This window comes from Lytechinus pictus, chromosome 8, assembly GCF_037042905.1.
Source record: "Lytechinus pictus isolate F3 Inbred chromosome 8, Lp3.0, whole genome shotgun sequence".
In the NCBI taxonomy this organism is placed as follows: Eukaryota; Metazoa; Echinodermata; class Echinoidea; order Temnopleuroida; family Toxopneustidae; genus Lytechinus; species Lytechinus pictus.
Genome location: NC_087252.1, coordinates 28,659,124 through 28,673,902, shown reverse-complemented (window position 1 = coordinate 28,673,902; position 14,779 = coordinate 28,659,124). Strand labels below are relative to the sequence as shown.

Here is a 14,779-nt window from a genome sequence, read left to right as displayed (position 1 = left end):
CGCCAGTTTACATAGAATTGTAATAAGTAGTTTTTAACGGTCATTACTGTTAACGAAAATGTTCAGATTTCTTTTCATAGTGCTATATAAAGATGAAGTGCAGTTTCGGAAACAAAAAAAAATCGAGAGACATCAAAGAAAACTGAAGTAGGTTAATATCTCAATGGCAATAAAATTGCGATCGAAATGGGGCAAATATTCAAATTTAATGTGATTTAAAATCCGATCTTTGCCTATATGTACGAAATGGCAATTCATAACTGCACTCTCTATAGAAAGAACCTTGCACACTCCACTACAATATTATACATTTCTTACTTGCAGCACTGTCAGAAAATAGTGGAAACAGTCATCAATATATATTTCGTAATATATTAATTTGTCCTTCTATATTACAATTTTAACGTCTGGTGATATAGATCTAGACATTTTAATAACTCTATGATAATGCATTGTATGTCCTTAACTAACCAATGTAAAATTCTTAGCAGATATTTGAAGTGATAAAGAGGGGTGCGAAATTAAGAAATGGAAAAAAGAAAAACGAATGTTTTGAAATAAAAAAAAATGGGGATAACTCGCTGTATAAGTAAGCATGATTATTTTCATTAACTGCTCTTCATGAAAAAAAAAAAACTTAGACGTCTTTTTTCGAAAACTTTCCTGACTCTGGACAAACGACATGTTTGCAAATTCTCGTCAGCTCCTAAACTTAGGACGTTCCCATTCCGATTTGTAAAATAATTAAACAGTTTAATGGATTTTTATCCGGGTTTTTTCCAGCAAGCTGCTAATGAGGACCAACATTTTCCCGCAAACTGTGAATGTCATAATGATTTGATAGTAGATTACATATCTTGTTTAGAACGATATTTTTAGTTGAGTTTTTTTTTTAAGGATTCCTTAAACAGTAATCAATAACTCACATTTTTTAAATGAAAAATATGTGAATTCAAAATGATATGAATGCAGAAGAAAATGATAAGTAAAATACAAAAAAATAAGTGAGAAGAAGAAATTGACGCCTTTGATAACTTCTGCTGTGGTGAACAAAGTAGGCAACATCCACTTTCATTCTAGTATGGGGCCATAGCCTCTATGAACGCCTTACACATTTATTCAATGCTGTTCCCCTAAAAGCTTTTCCTTTTTTTTTATAAATTTCTTTTTGTATTAATCCTTAACTACTTCACTGTCATGACTGTGATATTCACGTCAGAAGGTTTACTACAAATACTTAAATATTATCATTTTTTATACGACTATTACTGCTACATACTACTACTAACACTACTTCTACTTCTACTACTACTACTACTACTACTACTACTAACACTACTACTACTACTTATACTACTACTACTGCTATCACTACTACTACTACTACTACTACTACTACTAACACTACTGCTACTACTACTACTACTACTACTACTACTAACGCTACTACTACTACAACTAGTACTATTACTTCTACTACTACTACTACTACTACTACTACTACTACTACTACTACTACTACTACTACTACTGACACTACTACTGACACTACTTCTACTACTACTAACACTAATACTACTACTACTACTACTACTAATCATCATTATTGTTTAATCATCATTCCATCATCATTATCATTATTATCGATTTTCTTCTCATTTGAAATCTTTGATCTAATTTTCATTATTCAATTTCACTCTTCTCGTTCTGTGATTCCATTTAGTCAATGCATATTTTCCCCTCACTTACCCTTTTTCCCTTTTCTTCATTCTATTTTCCATCCCGTTTCTTAATCTTTTTATTTTTTGAATATCTAAGCCAGCTTTGTGAACTTCATTCAAATATAGTGCTTACTGAAAGAGATTCCTTGACTTCTTTTCAGTACAATTATGCACATTTCTTATCACAATATTTTTACCGGTATTCCTTAGGAGGGGGAATGCAATAGAACCTTTCATTTTCATACAGCTTGACGCTGTTTTTCTACCTTGAACAGAAAATGAGCAAACCTGCGTAACCGTCTTTCTCCCCTTTCCTATTTTTACAATATCAGGTTAAACATGGAAGCAATAGAATGGAAGGAATTCGTTTCAGTCTTGTTGCTGTTGTTGGCCATTGTAATACATTCCAAATTATCACGCGTGTTAGTTCAGTAATTTTCCGTCTGAAACTTTCATTGATAAAAACAGAAACGAAAATGCTGTTTTTTTTCGAGTGTTCGTCTTTACGAATCAGGTTTTTATTCCCGACTCGATGACTGCAATGACAAGATGACTGCCAGGCAGGATAGAATGAAGGATAAAACATCATTGGTCATGTTTATATTACAAGATTGCAATGTTAGACGGGTCAATATACGACCAAAAATAGCCTTACCCGGAACAAATTGCAACAAATGATTTTTCAACGGTATTTTGTACTATTTGACCTTAGTAATAACATACTAAAAATCTACCAAAATCCGCATCCGGGAAAGTTGTTATTTTCAAGATGGCGTCCAAGATGGCCAACATTCACTGAAAATGGATACAACTGACATATTATCCACTCTAGAATCCTATTTCAGTTCATATTCCATGGTCTGGGGTACAAAAAATGATTTAGGCTAGAATGAATTATAAGCCCTCCAATGTACCAGGCAAATCGAAGATGGCGCACAAAATGGCTGCCGTAGGCTGAAAATACACAATTCATCTAAATTTGTTTTTTATTCAATGGTTTTAAGGGTGAAATGTTACATTGAAACAAGTTAAAAGGACAGTCAGTTGTCTGGTGTGTCCAAAAATCCAAGATGGCTTCCAAAAATGGAGTTTAAAATGGGTGTTGATAATTAAAATGGACATAGTTCATTTCATAACCGCCTGGGACATAATGATTTTGGTGTCTAGAGCATGATTTCAATGGTCAAATAAGACATTGGGACAAGTTACAAGCACAGTCAGTGGTCCAGTATGTTCAAATATCCAAGATGGCTTCAAAGAATGGAGTCGAAAATTGCTGTTGCTACTTTTAAAAAATCCGACATAGTTTGCTCAATGTCCAGAAATATGATTTTAGTGTCTTATACCATGGATAAATGGGTCAAATAATATATTGGGACAAGTTACAAGGAAAGTCAGTGGTCTGGTATGTGCAAAAATCCCCGATGGATTCTAAAAATTGATTCTGAAATGGCTGCTAATACTTAAAGCGGACAAAGCTCGTTTCAAATCGGCCTGGAAATGTGATTTTGGTGTCTAAACCACTGGTTTCAAGGGTCAAATAATATATCAGGATAAGTTAAAAGGACAGTCAATGGTCTGGTTTGTCCAAAAATCGAAGATGGCGTCCAAAAATTGGTCTTACAAATATGCTGCTGATACTTAAAAGTGGTATAGCTCATTTTAAATCCGCCGGTGAGGTATGATTTCGGTGTCTAAACTCTGGTTTCAAGGGTCAAATTATATATTAGGACAAGACAATGGCAGTCAGTGGTCTAGTATGTCCAAAATTAAAAGATGGCTTCCAAAAATGGAATAAGAAATGTCTGATGTTACTTATAAAAGGACATAGTTTGTTTAATATCTGTCTGGGAAATATGAGTTTGGTGTTAAAAGCATGGTTTAAAAGGGTCAAGTAATACACTAGGGTAAGTTACAAGACCAGTCAGTTGTCTGTATGTAAAAAAATCCAAAATTACTAAAAAAATGGGGTGTAAATTGACTGTTGCTACTTAAAAGTATGCATAGTTTATTATAAATACACCTTGGAGGTATGATTTTACTGTCTATACTAGAGTTTACAGGGTCAAGCAATACATTGGGTTTAGTTGAAAGGACAGTCAGGTGTCAGGTATGTCCAAAAATCAAAGATGGCTTTAAAAATGGGGGTCTTAAATGACTGCTTTTACGTAAAAGTGGATATAGAACATTATAAATACACCTTGGGGATATTATTTTGGTGTCTACACTAGGGTTTCAAGGGTCAAACAATACTTTGGGACTGGTTACAATGATATGCAGCTATCCATTTTGCCTTAAAATCCAAGTTGGCTTAAAAATGGGTTCTAAAGCATGTAAAGTGACTACTGCTCCATAAAATATCTACCTGTTAGAAATAATATTGGTGCCTACACTTAAATGCCTGGGGACAATTAAGTTATCATATTGCTTCATGAGTTGGTAACAGCACCCATTTTGATGAAATTTTAGAATCCATCATGGATTCTTTGACAAAATAGTGTACTAACCATCCTTGTTACTTGTCCGAATGTATTATTTGACCCTTCATAGCACAATTTGGACACCAACATTATTTCTTGCAGATGAATATTGTAGAACTCTGACCACTATTGAATGATATGAGTCGTTTTAGATCCTTTTTTAAAAAACCCTCTTGTGCTTTAGGCAAACTGGACAACTGCATATCAATGTAACCAGTCCAAACGTATTATTTTAACCATGAAACCATAGTGTGGACACCGAAATCATATCTTCTAGGTGGATTTTGAATGAACTATGTCCATTTTTAAAGTAACAACAGTCATTTTAGACTCCGATTTTTTGAAGCTTTCTTAGATTTTCGAAATGCTGGACCACTGACTGTCCTTATAACTAATTTTCTGCCTTTTGAAACCATGATATAGGCAACAAAATCATATGCCATTGACGAATAAAACATGAACTATGTCCATTTTTAAATACCATCGCGGCTAATTGATTCTATTTTTAAGCCACCGTGGACTTTTGGACATACTTGACCACCAATCTTCCTTTATAACTGATTCCAATTTATTATTTGACCCATTTAACAATGATTATAGGCAAAAAAAAATCATGTTCCCGGATATTGAACAAAGTTATGTTGGATTTTTTTAGTAGCAACAGCATTTTTTACCCCATTTTTGGAAGCCATCTTGGATTTTTGAACATACCGGACCACTGACTGTCCTTGTAACTTGTCCCAATGTATTATTTGGCCATTGAAACCATGGTCTAGACACCAAAATCACATCTCTCAAGTGGATGTGATACGAGCTATGTCCATTTTAAGGATTAACAGCCATTTTAAACTCAATTTTTGGAAGCCATCTTGTATATTTGGACACACCAGACCACTGGCTGTCCTTGTAACTTGTCCCGACTTACTACGTTATCATTAAAACAATCGAATGGAAACCAAATTAAAGCCACTTAAGTAAGTAATAGATGAATTGTGGATTTTTTAGACTACGGCAGCCATTTTGGGCGCCATCTTGGATTTTCCTAGTACCCTGGAGTGCTAACATTTACTCTAACTTATATAAATAAATTCTTTTGCCCATTGGACCATGGAATGTGAACCCAAATAGGATTCTAGGGTGGATAATGAGTGAGCTATATCCATTTTTAGTGAATGGCGACCATCTTGGACGCCATCTTGAAATTAACCATTTTCCCGGATGCGGATTTTAGTAGATTTTTAGTATGTTATTCCTGAGGTCAAATAGTACAAAATAACGTTGAAAAATCATTTGTTGCAATTTGTTCCGGGTCTAACCATATATTGACCCGTCTATGTATTCATTTAAGGCTTAATGATGAGCTGATCAGATGCGTTTGTCCATTTTTTTTTCATTTCTGATAACAGGATGTACGTTCAACGCTAATGGAAAATACAAGGCTGGCGATGCATTTCTTTGGAAACTGTGTTTTTCCGTCATAACAATGATTGTAGGCGTTGGTAAATCTTTAGAAATAGCTCCGACTTCTTTTAATGAGGTTAAAGCGCTTATTAGCCGCATCGTGATAGGCGATGCCTGTAGCTAATGGCACAAAATGGTACGATGTCCTGTCAGTCTGGACTTGATCCACCAAAAAGCGACGATTTCCCTTAGAATGATTTTTAAAATATTGTCTGTCGGACTACAATACTATACATGTCACTTTAATTGGCATCGGACTATTTTTTTATATTAAGCTGCAACGCGTGATCTGGGCCCCGTCTTACAAAGACCTACGATTGATCCAATCAATCGTAACTCTATGGAAATCCATCAGTGTCATAATTGTTCTACTGGAAATTTGCACAATATCCTTCGTAAACAAAGAGAAGCACAGTGAACTTTCAAGAAAACAAATTAATATACATCATAGTTAGAAAATATTTTGAACAAACATGCATAATAGATGTTGAAGCTGCTGGCCATCCATAGTTGTGATTGATTGGATCAATCATAACTCTTTGTAAGACGGGGCCCAGGCCGTCAGTGAATGGGATCATATTTGCAGTCATGGTAGGTGTTCCTGGTGAACTGCTTCTGCATTTTCAGTGAGTACTAAGTATTTTATAATTACACTTACTAATATGTGAACAAATCCCTTGAAGAATCGAGCTTCAACAAACCCTCGGTTTGATAATCTACATTTAAATTCAATTAATTTCTTTGTTTGCTTGTTTTATTTTTGTTTCTGAGTTCATAATACATCGTCAAGAATATTTACATTGTTTGCAATATACAAAACAATCCATTTTGTATACATTATAATCATAATTCAGAATTAAATAACAAAATGGTGTGAGCATAATTATACTTCACATTTTAATAATAATAAAAAAGAACATTAACATCCTTTAGAATGTACGATAACATATGCAAGGACGAAATGATACAGCAGAAAAGCAAGAGAACTTAAGTTACAATAACGCAATAAGAAAATGGTAGAAATGTAAAAAATAAAAAAAAAATGTAGCTGATGTAGGAAATAGGAAAGACCTTTGACCTGTCAAAGCCGACTACTTTTACTCCGGTATTTAAACATGATCGTACATATACAAAAGAATAGAATAAGAAACCAAGCAACATACATGTACACGAATAACACCAGAAATCAACCACCCCTGTAAAACAGGCATTAACAATTATATTTCAAGCATAAGTGGACAGTCGGTTTTGTTTCAATCTATGTTTAATTGATGGGAATGTCAGCAGATGACTTTAAAGTATGTGGTAGCCTATTCCATATGATTTAGGCCCTTTATAACGAATTTAAGATTTAGAAAATGAATAACTAACAAATAAAAAAACACATAACGCAGTAGAATTTCTGTTTATGCAACTATGCACACTGCTATTAAATATAGAATAAGTATAAAAACAACATGCAAACGTAGAAATTGAATTGATATATTTGTACATTCATACAATTACTGAGTTTCATAAAGTTCATATAGTTATAAAATTTAGTTATCAAATTTAAATTCGTTTAAATCTAAAAAACCGTGTCATTACCTTAATTGCACGTTTTTGAATAACATATATCTTTTCGAACAAATATGATGCGCAGCCAGCCCAGGTAATCGGACAGTAGTGTAAATAAGACAAGATCATGGTACTGAATTATGTAAATTTACAAGAATGCTTAAAGGTAAATGCTAGTTTTGGTAACGATATCAAAATGAGTTAAAAAAGAATCCAATGAAATGACCACCAAAGTGTCTGTTTGTATAAAGAAAACGCATGTGCCAAAGGATTCTGGAAGAAATTGTGTAATTGCTGAAAAATCAGCAAATAAGCACAGGATTCGGGTAGAGCGTCGGGCCCGACGCTCAAAGCAATAATTATACACTGTCCCACGTGCGCTTATCTGTGTTGGGGAAGTTCAGTCTGAACATTTTTCAGCGTAGATTTCAAGATTTCACAAAGTTCAGTTTATGTAACTGTACCAGAACTAGATCCTCGATGATATACTGACAATTAAGCCTGGTTTTACAGACTTTCTCATGAAATCAGTGTTTACTGCAACTACTAGAATCAATGAGATGGATTCGCTGATATTTTGACGAAATACTACTCATTCGAGACGTGGTTCAGAAGTTCTTATCTTGTTTCTTGATCCAAAACACCGACTAAAGCAATTAATTGTGTGCCAGTTAATGTAATATACAACTCTTTAAATTTATATGAAAAACGACTTATGGAGAAACAGACTTATGGAGATAGATAAAACGGTGGGGTGTTAACTTCAGCCAAAATTTTCAACGTTCGTGGGTTGTTCAAATTTTAGTACAATTTAATTATTTATATATATTTTTTCAAAAGAGATTATTATAATGGTGTCACTTTCATTCCTAGGTTCATAAGATGAGAGATTTGTGCATTGTACACAAAATAGTGATGCTAAAACCTCACCAACATGGCCGATATCATTTTTTGTTGCTAGAATCATGACAATCGTGTTCTCTTTCTCTGGTTTGAGATTTTAAAATTAGTTGTCACGCCTGTGTCTGTTATCATAACGTTTGATGTTATATTCAAACTCATATCGGTGTGAATTTTGCTACAGTATTTCTTGTGGGGTGGAAGGTTTAATCAGAGGCGGATCCGTGATTTTCAAAGGGGGAGCACATTTTCCCGAGGAAAATTTGACAAGCAAAACAAAAGAAAAAAAAATCACCCCAAAATAAGGAAATCTCGTCCACTGAAAATTTGACGAGCCAAAAAAAAGAAAGAAAAAGGGTCCTCGCTTTCAAAGGGGCGGGCCGGATGTGCCCCCCCCCCCCCTGGGTCCGCCAGTCGGCCTAATCATAAAATCTATTGACTGATTTCTTTATCTTGTATCGTGTCTGTATCAAAGTTATGTGTTTAGAAAATTAAGTATTTTTTTCAATATACATTTTCTAACTATGCTCTGTTTCATAAGATACTACACAAAAATAATTGCAAGCATTTTACATGTTTAAGAAAAAAAAAACATTTACCACTAATTCAAATGTTCACTCTTAAAACCTTCGCTGATAAGAAACTATCCCTATAAAAAACCTTTAAAATCAGTGACCTTAATTTGATATTTATCTAAACCCAAGGCAATTGAATAGACAATTCTTCTCAATAACACTCTTTCTTACTGATGAAGAATTGTGCTACTTTATCATGTTTATGGCATCGCTAAAGGAAGAGTGTAGTTCATAGCAAATTCTATGGTAGATATTTTCAGACCGACCTAATTACCCGGTTGAAGAGATATCTGTTGATTTAAATGGCATGCAAGCTAAAGTAACACACCCACGGGAATTCTGCTTGATTTTCCTTTTAAACATAATAGTTCTACATGTATACCAACGCCATAATTCTTCCGAATACCAACAAAGACCATTCCTCCATATTGCGATAATGAAACGACAGAACGATATTTAAACGAACGGATTTTACTGATGGATAAGGTGGTATCGATTCTTTTCAGTTGCAGCATCCTCGATGTGAATGGGGCACCAAGACACATAGCAGTTGTCCAATGATACTGAAAAACTACAAGATACTTACAAACAAAAAATTATTAGTTTTTGATGTTTTTGTTTATGTTATGTAGAAAAAAACATGTAAATTAGACATGACAATGCACAGAAATTTATAATCGTTGTAATAAAGATATATGAAATATTGGATTAACATTTCACGCAGATGTCAAAATTAGATGGCATGAATCTAACCTCAAAGCAAGTTATTGGCGAGTTTACAAACAATTGACCCCTCCCCTGTGCATTACCTTAATAGAAGGAAGTGAGAGGAAGTGTGGGTGTGCGGGTGAGAGATAAGGAAGACAAGAAGAGAAGGGAGTGGGAGCAAGTGGTGGGAGGGGACGAACCCAAATTCACGGTCATTGGTAGTTTGTTGAAATCCCCCCCCCCAAAAAAAAAAAAAAAAAATAATAATAATAATAATACTAATAATAATAATAATAAAAAAAAAATTATAATAAATAGAAATAAGAAAGTCTACGTTTTCGTGTTTTATATTTTGAAAGTTAATTATTTCCGAATTTTAATATAATTGACATCGATCAATCTTAAGAAATAGCATCCCCCCCCCCCCCCCCCCGCCAAAAAAAAACCCCGCTCATTTTGAACATCCATCAGATATAGCCAAAATTGTCGCTCTCGGTGCAATCATGTTTTTTTTATTATTATCAAATTTCGAAACATATAATATCTGTATCTAAGTTAGCACTACTAATGTTGTATTTGGCACTCATTCACGTCACTTTGTACGTTGGAGTAACTATTCTCTATTGACTACGTTTAGTTATTTTTCAAATATTCTTTCTAAAGTCATTTAAAATAATGCAGTATTCCAAAAATAGGTATTCATCTTCGCCTGCATATATTTATAGCCCAGAAATAAGAACGTTTCTCCAGTCCGAATAAAAGGATTATGTGGGGACTACTGTCGAAAGGTGAAGGCAGTGACGGGAAATTTACCAACAATCAAGGTAACCTAATAAACCATAGCACGTATATTTTGTCTGTAATTTTCTACCAAGAGAAATATGTTCATTTAATTTTCAATTTCGCTTTGACTTTCACAACCATACGTCAGATTGGGGAAATATCAGATCCCTACCTCAATTTACATTTTTCTGCTCATTTCCAAAGATTTTTTTGAAGTGGTTATCTATAAATATCCTTGTACAGACTCTTCATATTTCTATAGAAAACGCAGATTAAAATACCATCTTTAAGCTTTTTAAGAATTGCCGTAGTGTGTTGTTATTATTATATCTGCTATCAATGAAACCTTAGATTTCATCAAGAAGGCGTGTTTTTATTGTGCTTGAAAAATATTAACGAACGCTCAAACGTCTGTTCATTAGTTTTGGAAACGCTATTTGTTAATGAACTTGTGTTGTTTTTAACTGACCTCTCTCCCTCTCTATCTCTCTCGTACTTCAGAAATGATCGTCTGGAGAATCATCCGTTGAGTATCATCCATTCTCAGAGCGTTGCAACGTCAGATCTACGATAATTAGCATCGACATCCGACATGTTCTCTTTTAATACCAGTATCTTCCGATTGTAGAGGCCAAACAAGACAGTGTATCAACTAACAGTACCTTTAAAGACTGAGCTTACCAATCTTTGTATTATACAGGCACTTTCCCATATGCCATTCCTGAGTACATCTACCGGTGTTCCAATATAGCATCCAACCATGGACTTATCAACAATTGCGTGTTTCCGGTGTGTCAGCGACATGACTACCTACCCTACGACGCTGACCGAAGGCACAGTTGATTCCTGTGCTCCTTCAGTTGCGTTCACTGTTCTGTTCATCCTATGTGGTATGATAACGGTCTTCTCCAATATCGTCAACCTCGTCGCTCTTGCTCACACACAACAATGCTTTAACGACAACACCAGATTGTGCTTTCAAGCAGTAGCAGTCGTAGACTTCTTTGTGGGTCTCTTCTGCTGCACTTTCCATTCTATCCGCTTTTCGGGGTTGTCCATCTCCAGGACAAGGACGTTCTCCATCATTGGAGTCATCGGATGCTCAACGCTCTTTAATCAATCCATCATGATCCTTGCTTGCGTTAGTATAGATCGGTATCTTGCCGTGACACGGCCGTTGCGGTATCACGCAATCGTCACGAAGCGACGAATGATCACGCTGATTGTCTTCGGGATGTTCGTTGGCACCATGAACTCGTCTGCAAGCCTAGCTCATAAGATTATCGCAGGATTCAGCGATTTGAAATTCGCATCTGTAGACATCGCCTCAAATCCCATACTTGTTATCTACTTCGCACTCATTCTCACATCAGCCGGGGTAACGACCTTTTGCAATACTGTCCTCGTTATTCTGGCGAGGAAGCACCGACGCCGCATCGCCGCTACGTCTTGTACTAGCGAACGAAGTAAAGCAGGAGACACGGAATCTGGTGGGCATCAGCGTAGCGGGAACAAGGACATCCGGACTATCTTCGCTGTTACCGGCGCGTTCTACATCACATGGGGAGCGCAGGTATCGGTGAATTTCACAAGCGCTGCTTTAGGCAAAGAAATGCCTTGCATTGCGAGGAACATTCTTCTCATATTCGTAATCAGCAACAGTTTCTGGAACGCTCTTATCTATCTCCTAATGAATTCTTCATTTCGCAGGATCGTATGGCGAATGTTCACAAGAGACACGTTCAATGAAAATGCTGTTCATACCATTAATGCGTAACCATGGTAGTAGTAATTCAGGTTTTAAATCTAACTAGTCATTCATTTCAATAGCGCTAGCGTGAGAACGGTCTATGCGCGGATCCAGGTGGAATAGACACAATACCATGCATGTTAGGGTCCCTATTGTCTTTGCACAATTTAGTCGGTCTCTCAAAACCCTTGCATCTAATCCGGCTGGATCTGCGCCTGGAACGGTCCATGTAACTATCATGACTACGGAGGCCTTACGCAAGCGAAACAGATTCTCGACCGACAAAAGCCTTTAAAATACTTCCAATGACAGGTCGGTTTGAAGTCGGTTTTGTTTGGGGTTAGGTCTCAAGCTGTGGGAGTTGTGGTGCTATAAGTTCTCAAGCAGACAAACAGGGTATATTTTAAACGTATTGGCCCGTTTTCTGAAGTCAGGTTTAACTTAGACCGCGGTCTATAAACTCTGTGCTAAAATTATGGGGAGCCAGAAATTCAAAAATTATGTTTCTAATGTATATATTTTTTTACGTTTACTATTTTGCTTTCATTGTGAAGAAAAATACTTCAAAATACTTCATTCCCAGACAAATATGAACAATTTGGGTGTCATATGAGTCAATAAATTTGATGTGTACTGTTAGAGATGTGTGCCCCGATTGGCTCTCCATAGTTAAACAACCACTTTAAACCGGGGTTAAATTTAAACCCAAATTCATAATACGGGCCACTTAATTTCAGTCATCACGGGACAAGATTTTTCTATTTAGGTGTTATTTCTTTTTCTGATGTATTCATTTGTAATCTGTGTTCCGAACGTAATATAGGCCTATTTTTTCCAAAGCTTTATTCTGTTCACTAATGCTGTATATCAAGAGTCTGATGATATTTTTTTAATTTATTCTTAACGATTACATAATTAGGCCGTATATTATCATTGTTAATCATTATTTGGCAGGAATTTTCATATATTTATTACCTTTATTCTAAGTTTGGGCTAATTCTATTGGGGCTATATGAGTGTAAAATGATATTGAACTTCAAACATTAATGCTTCTTGTGCTTATTGGGATTCGTTCCATGGTTTAATGAAGAAATTGTTGCAGTCATCATACAAAGAAATCATTAATTATTTGAATGCTACATGTGACGATAAAATGATCATGTTATTTTTTATAGTGATATCGCGTTAGACTTTTCATAGTTTAGCGACAACTTTAGACCACGGATATAGTTCAGAGTACGGGCGCGTGACCGTATGAGAATTATTGTATCCATGTGACCCTTTTCATAGCGAGAAACCACTAAACTGAAACAACAAACTATATTCGGCTGGTTCCAGGGAGTGGGAGCAAGCGATTAAACACAAAAAAAATAATAAATATGATATCTTAGCACATGTATACTTGTATGTATATATACAAACGCACAATATATGTGAACATTTGGTCTACTTACACACATATATATATTTAAGTATGTGTGTGTGTATGAATACATATACCCTGCAGGTCGGTTGTCTTTATGAATGTATTCTTCTACTTTTTTATGTGTTCATTGTTTGTAACTCTTACACGATGTATGCCCTTTTTTACTTGTTTGCAGGGCCACAAAGATAAACTGTGTTTTAATAATCCACAGACGGGGTTATCCAGGGTAAATAAAACTAAATAAATAAATAAACAAATACTAAATAAATAAAATGCCCTAGGCATTTCAAGCAGCAAGTGAACTTGCGTTTCATTCATGTGACCCATGCCATGATTTTTTGGTCGAATGGTTAAGTAATGGAATGTATTCACAGTGCTTATATTTTTTACCAATTAACTTTTATGAAAATGCCCTAGGAATTTAAAGAACCAAGTGAGCTTGCGTTTGCATTCTTCTATAATTTGTCGATGCTCTGGAATGTCGAATGAAAATAATTATCTTTTGAATGCTTTTGTACTTGTTGCTTTCATATTCCTTTCAGTCATATTATCTTAACGATAAACTATTTTTATGGGGGGGGGATTTTGATGGATGGAAAAATAATCTAAGAATATTAAACATTTTCTCACTCATCAAAATTTCTTTTTCAGTAGGCTCGACGGATAGCCGGGTCTTTTTGCACATTAGGATAGAAAACGGGTGATGACAAAAAAAATCCAGCTGTCATTTGATCACTAACAAGTATCTGCACTCATCATTAAAAAATACCCGTGCAGATTGCGAGAAAAAGATTGAAAACTCTTCCCGCCCCTTCCCACTCTGAATGAGCTAAGTGAGTAATCCCTGAAAAATCTTACGTGAAGAATATACACGAAGAATAATAAATTGTTTTATTGCATTAATATCAATTTTAGATTGATTTTGTTCTCTCGATCGGGTGCCCGTTTGAAATTACATATCTCTTATCTTAATTTTTTGTATACACTCTTAAAAAGGTTGGGCAAAAAGGGACATTTTCTAACCATCACTGGTCAACATACTGTCCACACAACTATTTATTAAAATCTTTCCAAATAGGGTAATAAAAACTAATGATTTGGTAATAAACGATTCGGTAATAAAAAGTAATGACTGAGTAATAAATTTGTTCAACTAGATAACAATTGTCCAGAATATATATTTATATATCTTTTTACCAACATATACATTACCCAACACAGTGGACAATATGTTGCCCAACATTCTAAGTGTGTAATCATGACTATCACTTTTCGAGCATGACAATTTCACGATATGAAACAAATAATGTAATGCGAGGTGATACTCAAGTGAAATCCATATCATCGACCCTTTATCAATACTTCAATAAGGCTTTAACGATTTCCGACTGCGAAATATAATCAACTTGAAATGGAAG

General features: G+C 35.1%; 1 protein-coding gene across 1 annotated transcript; it reads left to right on the top strand.

Annotated features, from left to right (window-relative positions):
- Nucleotides 1-10,987: 10,987 nt before the first annotated feature.
- On the top strand, nucleotides 10,988-11,962 carry LOC135155263 (probable G-protein coupled receptor 21). Its single transcript, XM_064104190.1, has one exon. It carries the CDS (start codon nucleotides 10,988-10,990, stop codon nucleotides 11,960-11,962), a length of 975 nt encoding a protein of 324 aa, XP_063960260.1.
- The last annotated feature ends 2,817 nt before the right edge of the window (nucleotides 11,963-14,779 follow it).